This window comes from Hemicordylus capensis, chromosome 5, assembly GCF_027244095.1.
Source record: "Hemicordylus capensis ecotype Gifberg chromosome 5, rHemCap1.1.pri, whole genome shotgun sequence".
NCBI lineage: Eukaryota > Metazoa > Chordata > Lepidosauria > Squamata > Cordylidae > Hemicordylus > Hemicordylus capensis.
This window is the reverse complement of record NC_069661.1, coordinates 236770658-236794773: the sequence shown is the minus strand read 5'-3', so window position 1 is coordinate 236794773 and position 24116 is coordinate 236770658. Positions and strand designations below refer to the sequence as shown.

Below are 24116 nucleotides of genomic sequence, written 5' to 3'. Positions count from 1 at the left end.
TTTTCTGCACTGAATTATACTGGGTTGTAGTAGTACTGGATTACAGAACTGGCCTCAAGATACATGGCTTGCTTGAGTGTAGAAGCTTAGAGGGCATGGCGGTGTACCGTTTGATAGACAAGATGGGAGTTGAAGTATTTTGAACTGAAGTCACTGAATCCTAGAGTATTAAGGCTCTTCCAGAAATGTAACTATCACTATAGATATCATCAATCTAAGAAAATGAATGGAAGCTACATGTCACTTCACAACAGAAAGAAAAGAAAAGTGTTGATCAAAGCCAAGAAGGAAACTCCTACACTTTACAAAGTCTGAAGTAATATCCCTAATGACCAGTCAGGGAAGCAACATCTCATTTTCTGTGTTTATCCTGGAATATCACTACATCATTACAGAACTGTAGGTTACAGAGAAAGAAAGAATGGATGGAAGTTCTCCATATGTGTGTCATACATTCTATTCCACTCCAAAATCAGTAAGGCAAGTGAAATATACTTTTTGGCAATAAAGCAGCTCTCTTTCATGAACAGAAGGAAGACATCCCACAATATGTTTCTTAAAGGGGCAGAACAGAATCTGAGATTAGGATCTACAAGGCCATCAGGGCTAAATGACAGTACAGATTATATGGCATTCCTATAATGGTGTATATTTCTTTTATGACACTGAGTGTGTCATAGAAGTGTGTGAGTGTGCGTATTAAAAAGTGTTGCAAATTGTCACTTTGTGGTACTTCCAGCCAGAGGGCTTCTGATTTTCTGGGAATACGCCAATATCCATGGTTAGGTATCCAGAGATATACACCAGGATGAACCATAAGGCCTTTTCAAGTTTCTCTTTCTTGCTTCAAGATTAATGAGTTACATCAAGATACATTCTCGAACAGTTTCTCAAGTAGAAGTTAAGACTTGCTTCTCAGAACAACACTTTCTTATTGGTAGGATTAGTATTTTGGCTGCATCCATTAAAAGAATGACAATCCTCCACAATCCACTGTGCCGGCTTGGAGTCCTAAGGACCTTAAAAGGAAAAAAAGGTGCTTTTAAAGCAGAAATGGAAATGCGAGGCAAGCAGCCAGGTCAGAATATGACATCACACTGCTGTCCTCATGTCCAGGTAAAGGAGGGGAGTGTGGAGAGGGGGCAGAGGAAGGCAGAAGAGAGGGGAATGAGGAGAGGGCAGTTGTGGGGAGGAGGTTTGACAGGCATGATGGAAGTCAAATAAAATTCCATGATAGGAGGAAAAGTAGTCGGAGTTCCCTCCTTTCATTGTGGAATTCATTCTGATAATGTCCAACATGGTGTGTATTGGACCTATCCAACTGCATAGCCTAACATATTCTGAGCACTGAAGGGGTTTTTACATGTCACTCTAGAGTGTTGCATTATAAAAATGAATCCAAATCCAAATGAAATCTTCCATTCTCACAAGCACAAGAACTGCTATAGAACCTAATTATTACACACTGCATGAATGTTTTCTGCTAGTGCTTGTGGAACGCTAGCGTACATTTTTGTTCTGCAGTTTCTGCTTTGCAGGTTAAAGTATTGCTTTAATGAAAGCTGATGTGCATATTCAGAATACCATTCTGTTTCAATTTTGAACTCTAGATCAATTTCTACATCTATTTTTAAAGAGGTCAGAAAAGTTGCATCTTGGCCGGGGTGTGTATGAGGTCCTGGGTCCAGGAGCTAGTGAATTCATCACTCAGGGAGGGAGAGGTTCCTCTAGCTTTGAAAGCAGCAGTGGTCTTCTCCTGAAGTCTTCTTCCCTGGACCCAGAAATATTAGATAATTTTATATATTAGATAATCTCCAATCTTCCCTTTTTAGGGAAGGTTTTGGAGAAAGTCGTTGCTGCTCAACTACAGAGAATCCTAGATAAAGTGGATTTTCTTGACCCTTTTCAGTCGGGGTTTAGGCCACAGCACAGCATGGAAATGGCACTGGCCGCTCTGAGATGAGGGGGAGTGTGCCTCTCTTGGTTCTATTAGATCTCTCAGCGGATGTTGATAGCATCGACCATGGTATCCTTCTGGATCATCTGCAAGGGTTAGGAATCGTGGGCACAGTTTTGAGCTGGTTCCGTTCCTACCTTAGTGACGTTTCAGACAGTTTGCATTGGAGGTGTGTGCTCTAGCCCAAGGCCTCTCTCTTGCGGTATGCTGCAGGGCTCAGTCCTTGCCCCCATGCTTTTTAACATCTATATGAAGCCGCTGGGTGAAGTCATCCGTCGGTTCGGGGTGAGGTATCATCAGTATGCTGATGATACCCAAATGTACATCGCCACCCTGCTGGAACAGCAGGTGGAAGCCGTGGCCAGGAGAGCCTTTGCCCAGCTTCGACTGGTGCGCCAATTGCGGCTTTACTTCAACCGGCAGGCCTAGGCAACTATAACTCATGCCCTCATCACCTCAGTTGGAATATTGCAATGCACACTACCTGGGATTGTCTTTGAAGACTACTCAGAAGCCTCAGCTGGCTCAAAATGCTGTGGCCTGGCTGCTTATGGGCAGCAGAAAATATGATCATGTTTTACGTTTGCTGAGGTTGCTGCATTGGCTGCCAGTTCACTTCCAGATCCAATTCAAAGTGCTGGTTATCACCTATAAAACCTTTCAGGGCTTGGTGCCTGTGTACCTTCAGGACCTTCTCTCTCATCCAACTTTGACTCACCCTGTAAGGTCATCTCAGGTGGGCCTTCTTAGAGTTCCGGGCCCAGGGGAGGTACATGGGGCCCAGGCTTGTGGGAGGGCCGCCTCTGTTGCAGCCCCCTCCTTATGGGACACCTTGCCTCCTGAGATTCTGTAATGCTCCCTCCCTTCTGTCCTTTAAGAAGCTTCTGAAAACTTATCTATTCTGCCAGGCTTTTAGTTTTTCGTATGTGTGTGTGTTGTGGGGCCCCCCTTTTCTTTCTTTCCTCACCCACTGTTTTATTTTATGTAAACTGCCTCGAGTCTAAGGAAGTCAGGCGGTCAATAGATTTGCTAAACAAACTAACAAACCTCTCCCCCACTTGCCAATCTGGGAGCAGGAGAAGCCTAGACACTGCTGCATCTCCCAGCTCAGCCTCATTCTGAATTCAGCATCTATATTGGGGTAAGGATTCAGCATCTATATTGGGGTAAGGATTCCTGCTCTTCAAAGTCTAGAAGTAAGGTCCAGAATGGCAAACCTAGCCTTATCCATTGATCGATTTTTATCAGTGGCCTCAATAATTCGGGAGTGGGGCTGGGGGGGGGACTGGAACTATCCATTCCTCCCATCAGGTAGAACTATTTTTGGATCTTTTATTAATAGCAATAGCAATAGCAATAGCACTTACATTTGTATACCGCTCTATAGCCGGGGCTCTCTAAGCGGTTTACAATGATTTAGCATATTGCCCCCAACATTCTGGGTACTCATTTTACCGACCTCGGAAGGATGGAAGGCTGAGTCAACCTTGAGCCCCTGGTCAGGATCGAACTTGTAACCTTCTGGTTACAGGGCGGCAGTTTTACCACTGCGCCACCAGGGGCTGGTGGCGCAGTGGTAAACACATTAATATGGACTATGCCCAATGAAGAAACATAAGAAACAGAGCCATGAAGAGCTTTTTGAGAATAGCTCTCATTAGTTAATTGGAGCATTGCACTCAAAACACATGTTAATTTTTCCTCAAGAAATGAATATTACATATAGTGTTGGCCTCTAATCTCCTGGGAGCTGACCTACAGATGTGTAAAAAAGCTTGGGTGATAAAATGCCTCTTGAAGTGGTAGCATTGGGACCTCAGCTGTGCATTTAGTTCTTCAACAAAAATAATGAATGGTAAGGGAAAGAATTCCTAAGAAGTGGATTAGGTTACTAGGTATGCACATGCCCAGTGCCACCAAGATCCTTTATCAGTCAAGTTGTTATTATTCAGGCCCATTTTTATACTTGAGCTGCTACATGAGAGGCCACCTGAAAGGCTTTAATGGCCATGTTGACAGCTGCTCATCATGTAGATTTCCTGCCTAATGTGGAGATTTCCAGGTTGTTCTTGTGACAAATGGCTCTTTTAATGCCACAGGCACGGAGTGGATAAGCTGCCATGCAAAAGCTTTCTCAATGGCCTCCCATGCGGTGAACAGTAGCTTACAATAAAACAAATTTTAAGAATTGCTGTTTTAGAATAACACAGGCTTCGAAGCTGTTAAACCAGAGAATGACTATTCAGCAATGTACAACACCAGACATTTGGACAGCCTTTGATTAGATATTGTTTTGACCTCCTTTGCTTCAGCAGATGACCCAGAGAAGATTAGGGCTCTGTCTGCATCCCATCTGTTCTGTTGACAGTTAACCGAAGAGGCTTTAAAAAAAATATTTAAGGTGGTGAGAAATGTTCTCTTTGCAAGTGTGCCATCTATGGAAGAAAAATGGAAATGCAATATCAGATTTATATCACACTCTTCTTCCAGCTTTATGCAAGAAACTCCAACATGGTTGGATAATCAGTTTCTCTCTGTGAATATCAGTATATATATGATCAAGAACAGTTGTTCACACTGCTCATTCTTCATAGGTCATGAGAGAACTGAGAGACTGGAACTTTCCATTAATCTCTGAAAATCCAGTTCAGTACAAAATTCATTTCACCCCATCCTTTCAATAGTTTTTTAACCTTCTCTCTGCTGTCATTCATTTTATTCCAGTTCATTTTAACAACTTATAAAATATTACCTATATTATCTTGCAGAATGTCTTCATTTGTTTTATTTGTCATTACGGGCCCCAAAAACATCCTGTCAGTAACTTCTATTATAACATTTATTTAACTGAAGTTAATAACTATGTACATACATAGACTGCTTTTTATGTATTTTAGAACAGATTTGCATAATTTGATATTGGAATTAACCAGCATTTTAAACTGTAGTCAGGATCGTGCATGAGATAAGTGGAACCATAGCAGAGAAGAGACTGTAGGGTCAATAGGTATTGAGGTGGGAAATCCTACATATGTTCACCTGGGTGGCCCTATTGAACACAGTGGAATTTACTTTTAAATAAACATCTATAGGAATGGGTGTTCACACACTACAGTAGAATGAGAATACATGAAATGTGTGATATACACCTGCTTCTACCTGAAATGTGCAATATGGCTAAATATCTTTGCTGACTGTATTTAATAGAAACAGGATCAATCACAGCTGTTTTGATAGAGTACATGGGTGACAAAAATATCTAATCATATAACACACTATGACATGATAGCATATCCACTTTCATGTAATGTGTGAAGCAACTCTATAGTGAGGAAGAGACTGGAAAGTGAGTTGAGTAGCCTGAAAAAGTTAAGCTTTTAACAAAAGCTCCTCCCTAGATGAGACCGCTTTCCCTTGCAATCCTACAGAATTTAGTATTGGGGTCAAAAACGTATTTTAGATACCATAAGAACATAACAGCAGCCCTGCTGGATCAGGCTGTGTGAAAAAGTACTTCCTTTTATTGGTCCTAAATTCCCTGGTCTTCACTTTCATGGGATGACCCCCTGGTTCTAGTTTTGTGAGGGAGAAAAATTTCTCTGTCCACTCTCTCTACTCCATACATGATTTATACAACTCTATCATCTCTCCCCATAGTTACCTCTTTTCCAAACTAAAAAGCCCCAGATGCTGTAGCCTTGTCTTTCCATTTATTCCTGCCCTTTATATTCTGTCCTTCAACCAGTTACCAATCCACAAATGAACCTGTCCCCTTATCCCAGGACTTCTAAATTTACTCAAGTGCCTTTGCTGGGGAACTTTGTCAAAAGCTTTTTGTAAGTCCAAGTATACTGATGTACCTCATTATCCGCAGGGGTTCTGTTCCTGCATATTACTAATGAAAACGCAGATGAGTAATTGAGTCTATGAGATTGTGGGGGTTAGGTTCCCAGACTAAAAACACACACCAAAAACCCCACAAGAACTGGTCAAATAAAGTTCACTACTGTGCTCCACAGGCCTTCAGAAATCTGAAGATGCCCCCTGTTCCAAAATGCCTAAAATTCTGCAAAAATATTGAGGTTGTTTTTTAAAAACAAAAAACAAATGAGCCACAAAGTGTCTCTCTTCCACAAAATGTCCTCTGAGCTCATTTCCAGCTGCCCCCGACCCATTGATACATGGAATTAACCCCTTTTCTGCTGTTGCCCCCCCTGCGTATAGAGAGTTCGGATGTAAATCACTCGACTGTGGATGCGGATGTTGGGTCTGCATATAGGGAGGCCTACCTGTACTATGTCATACTGTCAACCGGATCACCTTTATCCACATGCCTGTTAACACTCTCCAACAGGGCCGGCTTTTCCTATGAAGCAAGAGATGCGTTGCATCGGAGCGCCACCCACTGGAGTCTGGGAAGGTGCCGATGGAACTTGAAGAAAAGCAACAGGCTTTTCTGTCTCTTTCTTCTCTGCAGCCAAGTGGATTTGGAAGTGGATTGCAATGCAAAGACAGACAGACTCACAGAGGTGGGGGTGGGTGGGGTGGCTTCCCTTTGTTCTCCCAGCTGCCCCCTCTGGGCTCTGGCTCAGTCTGAGTCAACAAGTCATCAAGTCAAAACAAAGGGACTCTCTTTGTTTTGCAAAGGTACTCTCAAACAAACTTGACCAGAGCCACGTAGAAAGAGGCTCTCCTCCTCCCCTTGCTTGCTCTGAGCTAGGAGAAAGGAGACATGGGGAGCGAGCAAGACCACAGGCACAGTCTCATTTCAAAGAGGAAGCATCCTTTATCATTCCTATTTCAAAAACAGTAAGCAAAAATGGAGGGGTGCTTATGGGGGATGTATGCTTTGTGAAATGTGGAGATACCAGGCATGGAAACACTCTGTGTCTGTGATTCTGGGGATGGCCGAGTATTGAATGCAAAATATGCAGTGCCTGTGGAATCCAGGGCAAAAATGCAGTATGTTTTAGTTGCTTAATGCAGTATAATGTTCAATTTAATTTTCAGTATGATTATTTTGAGTTAATTGAGTAGAATTTACAGGCATAGGTAGGGACTATTTTTAAAAGGGTGAAAATAAGGAGCAAGGACTACTTGAGTGATTTGCCTGCTTAATCATGAATGTATCCACAAAATTGAGATTAATTGGCACAAAGAAAAAAGCCTGTGTGTGATCTTGTGTAAGTTTCAATTATGAGATAGAGGGGAGTAAGAAGGATTTTGTGAGTGGTTGTTCATGCTGGCCAGTGAATTGCTGTAATGAATACCTTACTTATATGTTACACCTTAGTTTAAAGAATATACATACAGATATCTCTCTCTCTCTCTCTCTCTCTCTCACACACACACACACTCTCACTCCGCATTCAGTTCTGGACATGTAAAGGTAAAGTGTGCTATTGAGTTGGTGTCTACTCCGGGTGACCACAGAGCCATGTGGTTGTCTTAGGTAGAATATAGGAGGGGTTTACCATTGCCATATCCCGTGCAGTATGAGATGATGCCTTTCAGCATCTTCCATGTAGCATGTGTATAAATGTGGTTTAGTGGTTAGAGTGCTGGACTAGGACTGGGGAGACCGGAGTTCAAATCCCCATTCAGCCATGAAACTACAGTAGCTGGGTGACTCTGGGCCAGTCACTTCTCTCTCAGCCTAACCTACTTCACAGGGTTGTTGTGAAAGAGAAACTTAAGTATGTAGTACACCGCTCTGGGCTCCTTGGAGGAAGAGCAGGATATAAATGTAATAATAATCTGTAAGGGACAGAGGAGCCATGCGATTTCATAACCCCATGAGAAATGAACCTGTTCTTCTATATGCCATAAATAATATAGCTTGAGAGGCAGATACTTATCTCTTCTCAGCTATCCTGGAGACCTTACTTCTTGTAAAATCAGAGCCAGAGGTGAGGGGCTGGAGGTGAGATATAATGTTTTTGTGTGCCACACTGTGCATGGCGCATTATTTGTGTGTAGGAACATAGGAAGACAGGAAACTGCCATATACTGAGTCAGACCATTGGTCTATCTAGCTCAGTATTGTCTTCACAGACAGGCAGCAGCTTCTCCAAGGTTGCAGGCAGGAATCTCTCTCAGCCCTATCTTTGGAGAAGTCAGAGAGGGAACTTGAAACCTTCTGCTTTTCCCAGAGCAGCTTCATCCCCTGAGGGGAATCTCTTCCAGTGCTCACACATCAAGGGTCCCATTCATATGCAACCAGGGCGGAGCTCGCTTAGCTAAGGGGACAAGTCATACTTGCCAGCACAAGACCAGCTCTCCTCCTATTGTATTAGTTTGAATCTGTAACTGACATTTCCATCAGTTCCCCCTAATTGTCCTTTCAAGTGGCAATCACAGAAGCTGATGACAAAGGTGTGCTATCTCTTTAAATGCCACAGGCCTTGGATGGTTCTAAGCCAGGCCTGCCTTCTGACAGCTGGGATGGATTCTTCAGCCTTGAATTTTTCAAACAGGCTTGGCTGCTGTTCCCTGATGGCTTGCTTGAATTTTTGCAGTCCTCAATCTGGTCTCTCTTTATTTATTTATTAGATTTATATACTGCCCTTCCAAAATGGCTCAGGGCGATTCACAACATGATAAACAATTAAAACAAATTAACTATTAAAACTGGGTAGCCATTCCCCAGGTCATCAGTATCTAGCCAGCAATGACTCTCTTCCCTGGTAAACTGACTTCCTGAAAGGGAACAGGCACCTTAGCTCTTTGCCTGCCCTTCCTCCTTCAGATCTGACTCCATCTTCAGCCTTCTTCCTAAGACTTCCGTCCCATACAGTATCTTCCACCCAATCTGCCTGAAACCCACTAGGACCGGGGAGACCCGAGTTCAAATCCCCATTCAGCCCTGAGACTTGCTGGGTGACTCTGGGCCAGTCACTTCTCTCTCAGCCTAACCTACTTCACAGGGTTGTTGTGAGGAGAAACCTAAGTATGTAGTACACCACTCTGGGCTCCTTGGACGAAGAGCGGGATATAAATGCAAAATAATAATAAAATAATAATAATAATAATACATAATTATATTATATACAATGTTATGTACATAATTACATAAAATCTTTGTGTATTAAATTTTGAATACACACTAATTGTATTTCAAATTTTTATTTTTCACGATAACTAAGGGCGCTCAACAGAGTGTTGCATCTGGGCGCCAGATCCCCTAGAGCCGGCCCTGCTCTCCAAGAACACCAAAAGGCTAGTGAGACAATATTTGTCCTTGCTGAAGTAGAACCAGCATGATTTCTGGAAGGCCTGTTCTTCTGTATGTTTAACAATTTTGTACTTAAGTATGCTTTCCATGAATTAAACCAGCACAGAAGTTAAGCTAACCGGCCTATAGTTTCCTGGATTCCCCCGGATCACTTTTTGAAAGTAAGAGTGACTTTAACTACTCTCCAGTCCTCTGCTACAGAGCCTGATTGTAGGAACAAGCTACATATTATTGGTAGGAGATCCACAATTTCACATTTGAGTTCCTTCAGAACTCTTGTGTGGATGCCATCTGGCCCTGGCGATTTGTAAATTTTTAGTTTTTCAGGACAGTTTAGAACATCCTCTATCGTCAGCTCAAACTGGCCCAGTTCTTCAGCCTCCAAGCCTGAGAAGTTCAGTTTTGGAGTGGGAATATGGCTAGGACCCTTCGTCATGAAAACAGATGCGAAGACCTCATACAGCTTCTCTGCAATCTCCTTATTCTCCTTAATAATCCCTTTCATGCCCACATCATCTAAGGGTCCATCCGCATCCCTGGCAGGTTTTCTGCTTCTGATATTTTAAGAAGTTTTTGTTATTCCCCTTGACAATTCTAGCTGTATACTTCCCAACCTCTCTTTTTGCATCCTTTATTGTATCTTTGCATTTTTATTTTATTTTTTTTGCTAGGGTTTATGTTCCTTTCTGTTCTCTTCATTTGGGCAGGACTTCCATTTTCTGAAGGAAGTCTTCTTCCCTTTTATAGCTTCCCTGTCTCTACTTATAAGGCATGCTGGTGTCCTCCTGAACTTTTTCAAGAGGTACCTTTCCTCTTGAGCTTCCAATGAGCTTCTATTATTGTGGTTTTAAATAAGTTCCATGCTTTCTGTAGTGATTCTGACTTTCCCTTTCAGCTTCCTTTCTACCAGTCCCCTCACTTTTGAGAAGTTTCCTCTTCTGAAGTCCAACGCATCTATATTGGACTTTCTTGGCAGTGCTCCTCTCACATATAAGCTCAATCGGATCACACTATGGTCATTGTTCGCCAATGGTTCTACAGCTCTGATATGTTGCACCAGGTCCTGGGCATATTCAGGATTAAATTCAAGGTCGCCTTCTCTCTGGTTGCTTCTGCAACCAATTGTTCTAATGCACAGTCATTTAGCATGTCTAGAAATCTGGCCTCCCTGAATATCCACATGAGTATTTGCCCAGTCTATGTGAAGGTAATTTTTATTTATTTTATTTATTAGTTACATTTATATACCTCCTTTCATTAAAACAATCCCAAGGTGGTTTGGTCACCCATTATTACAGCTTTGTCTCTCTCCTTGATGCCTCTCTGATTTGCTCCTCCAACTCAAGGTTCCTCTCAGAGCTTTGATCCAGAGGTCGATAGCATGCCCCTTGTAACACATTTCCTTTCGTTCCTTGTATTGTCATCCATAATGATTCTGTGGAGGACTCTGGTCCTCCTAGGATTCTATCCCTTCTTTAATATACAGTGCTAGTCCCCCAACACTTCGCTCCCTGCCCTTTCTGTAGAGTTTGTATCCAGGAATATCAGTGTCCCACTGGTTCTCACCATTCCACCAGTTCTCCATCATGTCCACTATGTCTATGCTTTTATTAGCAACCAAGCACTCCAGTTTGCCCATTGTGGTTCAGAGGCTTCTGGCATATATAAACACCTACACACTAAGTATCTTACCTGGCGTTGGCATGTGCTGTCTCCATATCATTTGATCTTTTTGACCAGCTGTCATGTGTTTCTGTCTGCTCTACTCCTGGTTCTATTCTGTCCCCTTCTGGTTAATCTGAAATGTTTGCACTTTTGCACCTTAGGGGGTTTTGCTTGCTGAACCAGATACAAATCCACCAGGTGTCATTTTAAAAGCTGCTCTTTGACCTTTATGTTTCTCAGCACTAGCATTCTGGTTCCATTTTGGTTCAAGTGGAGCCTGTCCCTTTATTTATTTATTTATCTATTTATTTGCTTGCTTCTTTAGGAAATAAAACAAAAGCTTTCTGCCTTCCCTTGTCTGACTTCTGTCTTCTCAAGAGCCACTTCCAAACACCATATCTATGGAGGTATCCAGTGCCTCTTCCTATATCGCTTGGGAAGGAAGAGACTTGGACATCAGAAACTACCAAATATTGAGTCAGACCATTGGTCTGTTTAGCTCAGTATTGTCTACACAGACTGGCAGCAGTCTCTCCAAGGTTGCAGGTAGGAATCTCTCTCAGCCCTGTCTTGGAGATGCCAGGGAGGGAACTCTGAACCTTCTACATGCAAGAAGGCAGATGGTCTTCCCAAAGCAGCTCCATCCCCTAAGGGGAATATCTTATAGGGCTCATGAATCTACTCTCCCATTCATATGCAACCAGCGTGGACTCTGCTTAGCAAAGGGGACATGTCATGCTTGGTACCACAAGACCAGCTCTCCTCCATTGACTGTATTTTTCCAAGTTATCAATCTGATGTTTTCTATTGATGAAATATTTATAACAAAAATGAAAGCTTAAGTTTAAATCACTATATAAATAAAAAAGCAAATCCACATTGCAATGTTATTCAAACAGTAGATTCACTTCTGTTCAGTTGTGCCTTAGGCACAATCCAAAAGCAAAAATACAGCTAGGCCTTTGACAAGAGCTAATATAGCACTGTTAAATGAATGCAAGCAAGTTCAGTCAGTCAATTAGGAGTTCTGTTTGTGAGCTTTTGCCACAAGTCCTCGTCATTTTGTTATACTGCTCTTCACTTTTCCATGGCATTTATAAGACAAGGTAACCAATGCCAATGAAAACAGAGCTTGTTGCTATAAAAGTCATGAAAATATAACTAGCCTGTTGTATGTGTGCCAGCAAGAAGCCCCAAATGGGTTTCCAGAGAGGGGTGGGTGGATTTTATTTCCTGAAACCAGGAAACCCAGGTTTTAAACACAAATTCCATGTACAGATAAGTATAGAGGAAGGGAAAAGGAAGCAGAACTGAAAACTGAGAGGGGTGGACGGGAGAAGTCAACTTTGTACCTAACCCTTAAAATAGGTCTCAGGAGAGTTCAAAGGTGTAGGTCAGATCTAGAAGCAGATTAATTATTGCAACTCTACGTAGCTCTTGCTTTTTCATTATTTTAGACAGACATCTTTGTCCAAAATCAGCATTTGTAATTTTTTTTAATGAAACTGCACCATCTACTCCACTTAGTACAGCTTCCATACTCTATACATCTCATACTACCCAGAACCCAGAATGTTACTACCATACTACCCATACTACTACCATACTACTACCATACATACATACTACCATACTACCCAGAGTACTCAGAATGTTGGGGGCAATATGCTAAAATCATTGTAAACCGCTTAGAGAGCTCCGGCTATAGAGTGGTATATAAATGTAAGTGCTATTGCTATTGCTATACTAAAAAAAAATCCTCATTCTAGATCCTCCTTGCATCATTTCATTCCCATGTCTAGCTTGTACTAGAGGTGTGTACGAATTGATTTGTTGAACCAGCCAGCCATTTGTGGCTGGTTCAACAAATTGAAAATCTACCCCAAAAAATCGTGATTCACCCATAGTTAACAATGGGGAACTTTAATCACCCCATTGTGCCTTATGGGTAGGTTCCTAGGGGCTGGGTGGTAGGGCATGATGTGTGCTATCTACCAACCAACCCACAAAAGCAAATGGCAACTCTCTCTAACTCTCTCTCTCTCTCTCTACACACACACACACACACACACACACACACACTCCTCCCCGCCCCCGCAAATCCCACAGGATTCTATGGGGCTTTAGGGTAATTTTTTTTTAAAATCACCTGTTTGCCTGTTTCTTTTGTGGGTTGGGTGGTAGGTAGCACCCATCACACCATACCACCCAACCCACTTTGGTGTCCCTAGGACCTACCCATGGGGAACAATGGGGTGATTCAAGTTCCCCATTGTTCCCTATGGGCAAAACAAGCAGAGCGCACTGTGAACACATTTTGCAACCCTGTCTTTAAAAACGTTGTGAAGCAGCACACAATCCCTCCCAACACAGAACACCACACTTTGCCAAACACACAGTCCAAAGATGACAAAAAAAGAATCACTGACACAGAATCCACTGCCACCCACAGTGCCTATGCTGCAGTAATATCAGCACACGTTGCTCTCTCACAGACAATTATGACTCTGTCCTTACTTGCAACAGCTTTTGCAACACAGCAGCACCCTTGAAGCCAGGAAGCATAGCAATATGCTCAATTATAGCAACGTCTTCAGCCACATTTTGACTGAATACATCGTGCAATGCAGATTGCAGATCAGACGAGAGCAGTGAGTGAGCCATAAGTTAGTGTAGGCCAGACATGGAGCTCCTCACAGCAATCACCAAGAAATAACACACAGAGAGCTGCCACATTTCTCACCACAACAGCATCTCACAAACAGACCAAACCACAGTTCAAGACAGGCAGGCACCCAAGTTCTGCCTTTGTCAATCTGAGATCCAGTAAAACCAGACAGAGTAGCAAACAATAGAACTGCAAGTGCTGAGAAAAGAAAAGAAGCTAAAAAATCAAACCTCCCTTGATTCCTTCTTCTTCTCCTGATGTATGGGGTCTCTCTCTGCATCCCAGTCCCTTTGAATACATTTTGAAATTCCCTCCTTTTTTTGTTCCCCCTTTGTCAATCTGAGATCCAGCAACAATATACTCAATGCTGAGAAAAGAAAACCACAAAATCAAACCTCTCTCCCTCCTGGTGTATCCTCTTCTTGCATAAGGGCTCTTCTCTGTCTCCCAGTCCCTTTGAATACATTTTGAAATTCCCTCCAAAAGTGTTCCTCCCTCCCCCAAGTCAATGGGGGCACAGTTACCCATGCAAAGGCACTCTTACCCCTGGACTTCTGGGTCAAAGTCCAGGGCCTACACACCCCTGGGGGGCCTCCAAATCCTTATTCTGTCCTGGGTGGTGCTGACCTGCCAGTATGCCGGGTGGCTGAGTATGACCTCTGCTTTAAAGGGAGTGGGGAAAGAAATGTGGGATGGGAATATATTGTGTGTTTGAGATGCTTCTGCTAGTGCATATTTACATAAATATACCTGTTTTATATTCTTACATTCTTGTGAGTTCAGTTGCTGTTTGTGCCCTCAAGAACCCATGTGTTAAAATGGGTGTCACGGTGGCGGGGGTGGCTCCAAAGGCCTCTAGTTCCAGGCTCCAAAATTACCTAGATGCACCTCTGTACCCATTCCAACACCACATCTGTGTCAGGGAGAGTGCTGCCGACATATCAAGTTAGCTGGGAGGAGTGCACTGATTGGAGGAGCAGCAGCAATGCACCTGCTCTCCTCTGTTTTAAAGGGGCAGAGGATATGTTCTGAATCATGTCTTGAAATGTGATTCATGCACATCCCTTAAACAAACAAACTTTAACCACGTCTGCCACCTGTTGGCTTGCACTGATGCTGATTGATAATAGGAACCTTGAACCTGGATGGCATCTGCTGGACCACATTTTGATTCAGTTTTAACAACTGTAAACTCCACTATTAAATCTTTTACTGTTTTATATTTTCAATCATGGAAGTCACATCAGAGACTGCAAAAAAAAAAATATTTCAAGGTTTTAAACAACTAGATATTGTTGGTATATAAAATTGCCATTAATAAATGCACATAATATTGATGAAAAATAACCCTCTATATATTTGCTTCAATGATCACCTCAACTATCCTTCTAATGATGCCACACTGGAATAATGTGCTTACTTTGGGACATACTAACGTCAAGATATATTGTAATTTAAGTGTTTTACATAAACATGGTAAATGAAAATACTCTGCTTCATCTATTTCTCTTCAAAAACCTTCTTCCTCCTTAAATATTTTCCCAAGAAGTTATTCAAAATGCAATGTGAACAGCACAGAGAAAACGGTTGTATGTTAGAACCCTACAAGTATCTAAAGGAAATATATTTAAAAGAATAGTAAAAACACCACATTCAGGTACATTAAGAATGTTTTAACTACCCAGTATGGACTAGAACAGGACTGTAACTTTCCAAGTACTATATTCAAGATCCAGGAATAAACTGATAGAAACTGGGGAAAGGGAGAAATGCCTTCCTTGGAACGGAGATTCATATAATCTTACTTTTGCCAGGTTTTTTTTTAATGTATTGTGGAAGGGGTGGGGGATGGTTCCATCCATCTGTTCTGAATATCTGGCCTAGGAAAGAGACTGTCCTTGGACTACTTTTAAAATACAAATTTAAATGCTATTTAAATTCCTAGTTTATGAAAGCCATACTTCTCTGTCTATTTCATTTCCCTGCAGAACAGGGTCAGCTAGGGGTGTGAAGAACCATGATTCGAGCACTGGATCAGCACTGCGAGGAGGGGAGTGGGAGCTTTAAGAAAGAGGAAAGCAGGTCCTTACCTGCTCTCTGCCGCCCCATACAGCTTCCTGTGGGGGTGGTGCTCATCCCAAGCACTCCTGCACAGTGCCAGCACACATGGCATCTGTAGGTGCCATTTGTGTGGTCAGCATGGTGTTGCTGACCACGCAATGGCAGCCACACATGTGCAGATGACATGTGCATGATGGCGCCACGCAGGGGTACTTGGGACGAGCACCGCCCCAGCAGGAAGCTGCATGAGGCGGGAGACAGTGGGTAAGGACCTGCTCTCCTCTTTCTTAAAGCTCCCACTCCACTTGCCATGGCGGCAAACCAGAACTTGAACTGCAGTTCATAAGCACCCCTAAGGTCAGCCTAGTTCAAATTATATTTCAAAGAAAAAATAGATCTGGACATTGCATGGATCATATGCCACCTCCATGCTAATTTCTTTACATTAGGAGTTCAGTTTTGAACCAACCACCCCACACCATAAGTGTTGGGAGGTAAATACAAGGTAGATAAGCCAACGTTTGCCTTTTAACATGCAGTTCTGCACTAGTTGTGGCTTATATGGTTTACCAGCATCATGCATCTTAAAATCTTTGTCTTAGAATCAGTAGCAGCATTCCCAAATAATCTGTACAAATGTAAATACTTCACTGCCAACATGAGTTGAAAATTATAAAAACAGAAATTTAGTGGCCAAATGTCAGGGCTAAACTTTAGGCAGCTGCCATAAGGTGACGCGAGGCTAGAAGCTGGAACCAGGAGAACGAGGCAACCAGCTGGGGCTCAGGGATCAAAACTGGTAGCCAAAGGTCAGGTCACACCAGAGGTCAAGCCAAGCAGACAGTCAGAAATCACAAGACAAACCAGTAGCCAAGGTCAGAAATATGCCAGGGGTCAAGACAAGCCAGGGGTCAAGACAAGCAGATAGAGTGAGCAAGCAAGCGAGTAACAAATACACCAACAGAAAGGAGACCTTTCTGTTTCAGAAAGGAAACTGCTGAGGCCAAGTTCACTTCAGTCATGAAGCCTCTTATATTCTTCCTGTCTTCAGGGAAGGTAACAGGCCTTGCAGGACGGGGCCAGCATAGGGCCTGGAGACTTGAATTGCTGCAGTGTAATGTCACCCCAATGGGAAATGGTAAGCAACATCTCAGCCCGGGGGAACTACAGGGAGTACTGTGCGCTTCTGGTGTGTGGGGGCTCCTTTATGGGAAGCTAGGTCCTGTACTGCCCCAGCGATAGCCAAGGTGGGGCATGGTGGTCAATGTGCATGGGAAGAGGTTGCCCCTCCAAGCATATTCTCCATAGAACTCCATGGGGAAAGTGCTTGAATGGACTCCACTCCCAGTACTCCCCGTGCATACCCTACGTGCCATCCCAGCCATAGCCAGAATGCTACAGGGCTCAGCTTCCAGTAAAGGAGCCCCTCCACACTGGAAGCACACAGTACTGTACAGAGTTGGCCACACTCCAAGTGGCTGCCTGTGTGCAGTCCCATCGCATTTCGGCTTCAGCCCTGCCAAAGCACAGATAAGCATCTTAAGACAAGGGTTTTGGAGCTGTCTCTTTAAAATGTCATGGGAGAACTTGAACCTAGCCATAACTGAGATTTCAGTCATGGTAGAACAAGTGTCTCCTGGAAAGTTTATAGGCACACTTTCCAATGTCACATTTTAATAGCTAACTTCTCTACAACCGATATTTAAAGAAGTCCATCCCTGTCATGTAAAAACTTTAAATCTGTTTGGGACCACTCTGATTAGGGAGGTCACAGCATGAAGTTGGTGGACAACGGAGGAAGAAGCTAAAGGTAGCAGAGAAAATGGAGGAACAGTTGTAGTAGCTTGACATACGAATGAAGACATGAAGCTGCCCATATTGGTCCATGTAGGTCAGAACTGTCTATATCGACTGGCAGCAACTCTCCAGGATTTCAGACGCAGGTCTTTCCCAGTCCTGCCTATAGATGCCAGTGATCACACTCAGGACCTTCTGAGTGGAAAGCATGTGCTCTGTCACTGAGTTACAGCCCTTAAAGGGAAGTGAGAAGGTGTTGATGGTCTCAGTATGAAGCTTTCAGTTTTGCTTCAGGTTATAAAAAATGGGAAAGACTTGCAGGGGAAACCACCACTACCACCAGTTACTGGAAGAACCAAACACCAGAATCTTCAAAACTTTGCAAAGATTAAACTAAGCATGATAAGACTATTAGTAATGTAATAAGGTAATTTTTTGCAATATGAACAAAATATCAGCAAACCCTTTGACATTCAAATATCACTTTATTGTAAGGCTAGTGCAGCACATAAACTTAAGAGAGAGAAATTCTACTATTTGTATTTTAGAGGCAGAAATGGTAACTATTTGTACTTAGAAGAACTAGTTTAACATTTTCCTCCAGAGGACAGAGATGACTTTTTAAATTAGAGCCTTTAAACCATTTCCTTTTTTGCAAAACTCCTGACAATTATGCCATTTCACTGCAAGCTTCTGGCATATGCCTTTAGGGCGAACACATGTTCAGTATTGCTCATGTCTAGCTGGTGAAATGCGATAAGATCGCTTTCCTGCTGGCTCCTTACCCAATATGAAATTAAAGCACTGTTTTGTTTGGATTTTTTTTTAAACCCTATCCTTTATGGTCTTTTGCTTCAGAGTATTTCAGTCCTTACTGGAATCATACCTGGCTAGCAGAACACTGGGATTTGCCAGTCCTGTCTTCCATGTTTCACCATCTTCCCCCATATGGCATTAATAAAGCCACATGCTGAATTTTCTCGGGTTCTATGGCACACACAGGATATGAATTACTGTAACAATGTGTTTCTAATTTTTCTCCCACTAGAGGTGATGAAATCAGGTAGTGTTACTGTTATTTTTGCTTCCCGAGTTTATCCTCCTCTGTATATGGGTAAGTGGAGTTATTACCAGTGGGGATGCTGATCAATAGCTCAACACAGGCTTTTGTTGTAAGTTTGCTTATACAAATATTTTTGGAACTTTAATAACTTCCTTTCCATTATTTTGCAACTTACAAAAAAGAAACATGTGCAACCATGGTAAAACATCCAAAGTTGTCTTTTGGACAATAGCACACAATACAATCCTGGATTAGAACTATATTCTAGATATTCAAAAATTTAGGAAACATCCAACATTACACAAACCACCACCTTTGAAAGAATTGCTCAGCTCTAAACAAATCCCTAAATGTATATCTCCCCACAAAAGCAGCACTTTGCCTGCCCCTGCAGCCATAGTACAAGTATTCAGAACAGAGTTTTGTCCCAAATAATCATCATTGATAAATGTACAATCAGTTAATTTATTCCCTTCACACAATTGATCGGTCACAAATGGTCTTGCACAAAGACTTTGCTATCAAGGACTGAGAGCACATAAAGATGTAAGAAGCTCAACCAGTATGTCTGGTCTCCCAGTAGCAAGCATATTCGAAGAGGCTAACCACCTTCAGGACTGAAGAAATGGGTCTTTATGAGAACAGATCAGGATTCAGGGGCAGAAACTTATATTGGCCAATGCTCCATTTAAAAAGTCTCAGTTGGAGCAGCAGCATACCTCCCTGCCTTCCTGGTGTCCTCCTCAGCTAGAAGTAAAACAAAGTACCCAGTGTGTGCACGCATGCCGGGCTCATGCACACTTAAGTCATGCTCGCGTGCCTGCCTGACATGCGCGTGCACATCGCACTGGGTACCTTCTTTTACTTCCGGCTGAGGAGGACACTGGGGCAGCAGGGAGGTACACTGCTGCCCCGACGGAGACTTTTTGAATGGAACGCCAGCAGGGGAAACGCAGTGGGAGGAGTAAGGGCACCCTCCCCCACCCTTAAAGGTATGCCCCCCGCCTCTGAAAAACCAGTTCAGAGATGGGCCTCCGAACTGGTTCCGTGCACATCTCTAATAGACACATGATGTAAGTCCTAGTGAATACAGATACTAGGCCTGTGAATGGCCCAAAATGTTAGGTTCCAGCCTGACCTGATCCTACAGCGAGATTGTTGGGGTGGGCCATGCTGGTCCCTCCCATCTGTCCTGTGTGTGTGTGTGTTTGTGTGTGCGCGCACGCATGCGTGCCATGGGAAGAAGAAAAAAACCTATGAATCCCAGAACCACCCATACCACTCGGGTACCTAAAAGGGAATACTGAAGCAAAAAAGAATGCCTTTTAAAAAGAAGCCACGGAAGGTGGCTGGTTGAGTGCTCCCATGGAGAGAAGAGGACGTTGTACAGCCTGTCTCCTGCCCCCACTTAGACTCTCCAAAATGGAGGAGGAGGGGAGGGAGGGATGTGCATCCAACACATGTCAGATATCCATGGAGTTCCACTACGAGAGAGCAGGGGGCTTTTCAATGCTTCCAGTTGTTGGGAAGCTCCCGGCTGTCATGACAGAGCTCCCAATGACAACACTCAGAGGACATGTTTCTCCAAAATGCCTGCCAGACTGACATGACTGCACTGGCCGAACAGGTATGGTGCAAGCCAGAGGCAAGCCCTTCATTGGCTCACCATTACTATCATCCTCACCACCAGGCAGATGGTGGCAAATTACCTTTATGAGGTGAGACACAGGATACAATATGAAGAACTGTGGGATGAAGCAAGTCAGTCCTATTCTTCCCTGCCTATCATCACGATGAGCATGAACATATCTACAAAAATATGAAGATGCTTTATACCAAGACAGACTACTGGTCCACCCTGCTCAGTGTTGTCTAGACTGACTGGCAGCAGGGCTACAGGGTTTTAGACAAGTCTTGCCTTGCCCTGAGACCTTCTGCATGCATAATACGTGTTCTACTACTGAGCTACAGCGCTTCACTGTTAGTCTCTAAATATACAACTCGCATCAGGACAATCTGGTTTTGTGTTATAAAACATTATTCATAGTTCTTTCAGTAGTTCAAAGCCCCTAGTAGTCCAGAAGTTATCAGACAAAGATTTCGCATCCCACTTCTCCTGAAGAAAATTGAGTTTTACTGTTTCAAAACTTCAAGCTTAGATGCACCAGTCTAATAAAACCCTTAAATTAGCATACTGACCTTGAGGTGAGGCTGAGGCAAGCAGCAAATCCAGGGTAGAAAATGTGAAAGAGAAAGTTAGAGAAAGGTTAATGAGAGAATATACTCCAGTTAACACATCAATAAAAGTGACAAAGGAGTAGCATGACATTAGAGAGCAAGATGAGAAAGACAGACAGACAAGGATCTTTCAGTCAAACCCCACCATTTTGGTAAGCTTCCCGTCAACAAAAAGAACCACCTAATTAGATTACACCATTCTACATAGAGAAATTGCTCTCAAATCTTGATTACAATTTTTTTTCTTGGAGCAATAGTGTAAGTCAGCTTTTTAAGGATTGCACTTGGAAAGCAACTCTCTACTGTTTGAAGATATCTTTTATGAAATACAGATGTTAACAAGGTGCAATTCTGGGAATCCTGACAACTTTCTTCAGACTGTCTCCCTCTCAAGTTTAAAGTGAATCCCAACGGAGCATCTTAATTAACTTAAGGAGAAGGCCAAAATTAAGCAAAAACAATCTTTCAAACACATTGCTCATACGGCTTTAAGAAAATCAAGATGTCTTCCATAGTTTTGAATGAACCCTACATGCACATAAGAAAAGTAGTTTTCATAAGGTTGCTGTCCGAAGTCAGCTACAATGAGGTGCAATCTAAAAAACAATAATGAACATGCTACTTCTAAACAGTTCTCTCCAACATCAATGAGCAGCAGGCGTGCTAAAGACTAACTGTTGGAGATTACTGCACAGCCAGCGGCCTCATGAGTTCATTATTGCCCTTTTCGTGTTAAATTCCAATACCCTGCTATTAAACATACCCATGGTCAATTTCACTGATAAATTTAAGATGCACAAATAAAATAAAGTCAAAAAAGCTTTGAGTTCTTTTTTAATAGTAGTCACAGTTATCATTTTAACCCACACCCTCCTCTACACCCCTGGGGAGGTGATCTTCAGTCTTCTGCAAGTTCCCTCCACCATTATACTGCAGGCAGATCACTCACAAAAGCTTTTAAATGCTCAAGACAGTTTAGTCGACATGTTAAATTTACTGCTCTTTTTTAATACCTCAGTCACACACTAGAAATAATCAACAGAATATTGATTTATTGGTAAATACATGTACTGATTAATGTTACTGATTTTTTATTCTTTTACTCAGTACTACTCAAGAGCTTTCTGCCATATATAATTGGTAGCCAGCTTAAGCCTACTAGTATCCTTTAAAGCAGGGCTGCACAACTCAAATGCCCTAGTGGGCCAGAACCATCTACAACTTGGTTTGCAGGGGCAGAGGTCAATTTTTAGCACATTATTACATTAAAATTAAAAATAGTATTCGTTACTTGTGGCTCTATTCCCCCTGTCAATGGACCCATAGTTTTAAACAAGGACAGTGGCCAGAAAATGGGTCCTGTCATTTCTCTATCAGTGGGGCCCCTGGAGTGCATTCCAGCCCCAAACAAATGCCAAGTCTTCTCCTCTCCCTAAGTTGTCATTGCTTTCAGGCTGCAATCCTAGGCATGCCTACATGGGAAGAAGCTTCACTGGGTACACCATGGAACATATTTCTGAGAAAAAATGCATAGGATGGCGCTAGAAGGCAGTTTCCAGTTCCTCTGTTGCTGCAGGATACCTGAGGACCAGTAAAATAGTCCCAGCAGGCTGAATCCGGCCCCTGGGCCTTATGTTGTGCAGGCCTGCTTTAAAGTAAGGCTCTGTTATAGTAATTGCGTTAACTGCACCATTCATTTTAGATGTTATAGCTAAAGCCCTTAGTTGATTTGGACACAGTCAATATAGTTTCTAATGACCACACTCTAATCTCAAGTGGGTATACTTCATTTCAAAGCGGTTTCATTCAATTTAAAATGCCAACAAGACCAAGTTCAAAACTGAAGACTGCAGTTTCAAAGATATATAGTTGGGAAGATGGCAGATGCCAACTGATCTACATGTAACAATGTCACTCAAGTCTGCATAAAATAATCAAGGGGCAAATTGTCACATTTGGATATAGTCAGAATAGAAAAGCAAATGGATTTTAAAGTATCTCTGTAAATAAATGCTGTTCATGTAGGTTCAGAATCTATTCATTTTGGGCTAATATAAGTCTGCAATAGTTTTTATTTACTTTGTAATCTCAGTAAGGGTTGGGGAAAAGAAAACTGAATTCATGAAAGAGCAATAAAGCAGGATAAGTCTAGTTCTGATGGATATTTCTGAACTTCCCTCACTCTGAACAACAGTAGAAATATCCTCTTTTCCACCAGCACCAGCTTAAGGAACAGGCCAAGAAATACCTAATAAGATGCTTGATTTAGTTTAAATGTTGATGGTAACAGAGAAGAGAAATGTTACCTGTATTAGTTGCACAAGATTTGGTATCAATATCAACTTGACAGGTGGCAAGAAAAAAAACTTAGCAAGCATCAGAAGCTTGACAATTCAATAAACACTAGTCAAAAGCTCAGTATTGGTTGCTTTATACTTTTATAAAGTGCTTAAAACTGTAGAGTGGTGGGGATACACTCTTGGAACAGTTAATATGTACAACCTTTAGAAAGCTTACATCAGTGAAATTGACTTAAAATACAAAAAGCAAGCTACTTTCTCAAGTTAAGCAAGCTTATGCAAGCAGAATCAGATAGAACAAGACATGTCACTTTACATAATGCAACCATTCTTGCAAGCAACCATTTTTCTCCAAGCGCACATGCAACCTGCATTCCTTACAACATCCAAAAGCAGTCCCTCTTCCAAGCTTCAAGAAGTTTGTATCTTTGACACAGTATTCTACATATGAAGCAACAATTGTACACTGGAGGTGCTAAGACATTTCTAGATAAGATATGAGCAAAGCTCCAAAATTTCAGATCATTTCACTACTGTATTTCAAAGTGAAGGTATGTAGAGGTATATATTTAATAAGCATATTGCTTAAGCAGGAGCCTACTCTCAGGCTAGCAATTCCATTTATTGACATATGCTCATTACTTTGCTACACTGGGAGCACAAAAGTTCCTTTAAACCCAGGAAATTTTTGAGTTTCTCATGAGAGGGGATCTTCCCAAAATGCAAAGCAGATTACTATGAACTGCAATAATTGATTAAAGTTAACTCGTTTTCTGTCTGACTACTGGCAGATATAATAGTATTTTTATTTATTTATTTATTTATTTATGTACATTTATATCCCGCTCTTCCTCCAAGGAGCCCAGAGCAGTGTACTACATACTTGAGTTTCTCCTCACAACAACTCTGTGAAGTAGGTTAGGCTGAGAGAGAAGTGGCTGGCCCAGAGTCACCCAGCAAGTCTCAGGGCTGAATGGGGATTTGAACTCGGATCTCCCCGGTCCTAGTCCAGCACTCTAACCACTACACCACGCTGGCTCTTACACATCAGCTCTCTAGCGATCCTCGATGGAATTGTCTTGGAGTTACCTTTTGCATTTCTTTTGGTTGAATTAGGAGATAATTAATCTCTA

At 42.3% G+C, this 24116-nt stretch overlaps 1 protein-coding gene across 19 annotated transcripts in view; it reads right to left on the bottom strand.

Annotated features, from left to right (window-relative positions):
* ERC1 (ELKS/RAB6-interacting/CAST family member 1) overlaps window positions 1–24116 on the bottom strand; it is a 292154-nt gene that overhangs the window by 155617 nt on the left and 112421 nt on the right. For 15 of the 19 annotated variants that reach the window (XM_053255867.1, XM_053255857.1, XM_053255862.1 and 12 more), the window contains one exon: window positions 20645–20656. The exons of the other annotated variants lie outside the window; for them this stretch is intronic. In XM_053255867.1, coding sequence (XP_053111842.1) covers window positions 20645–20656 — 12 coding nt within the window. The remainder of the gene's footprint in view (window positions 1–20644; window positions 20657–24116) is intronic. 19 annotated transcript variants of the gene reach the window in all.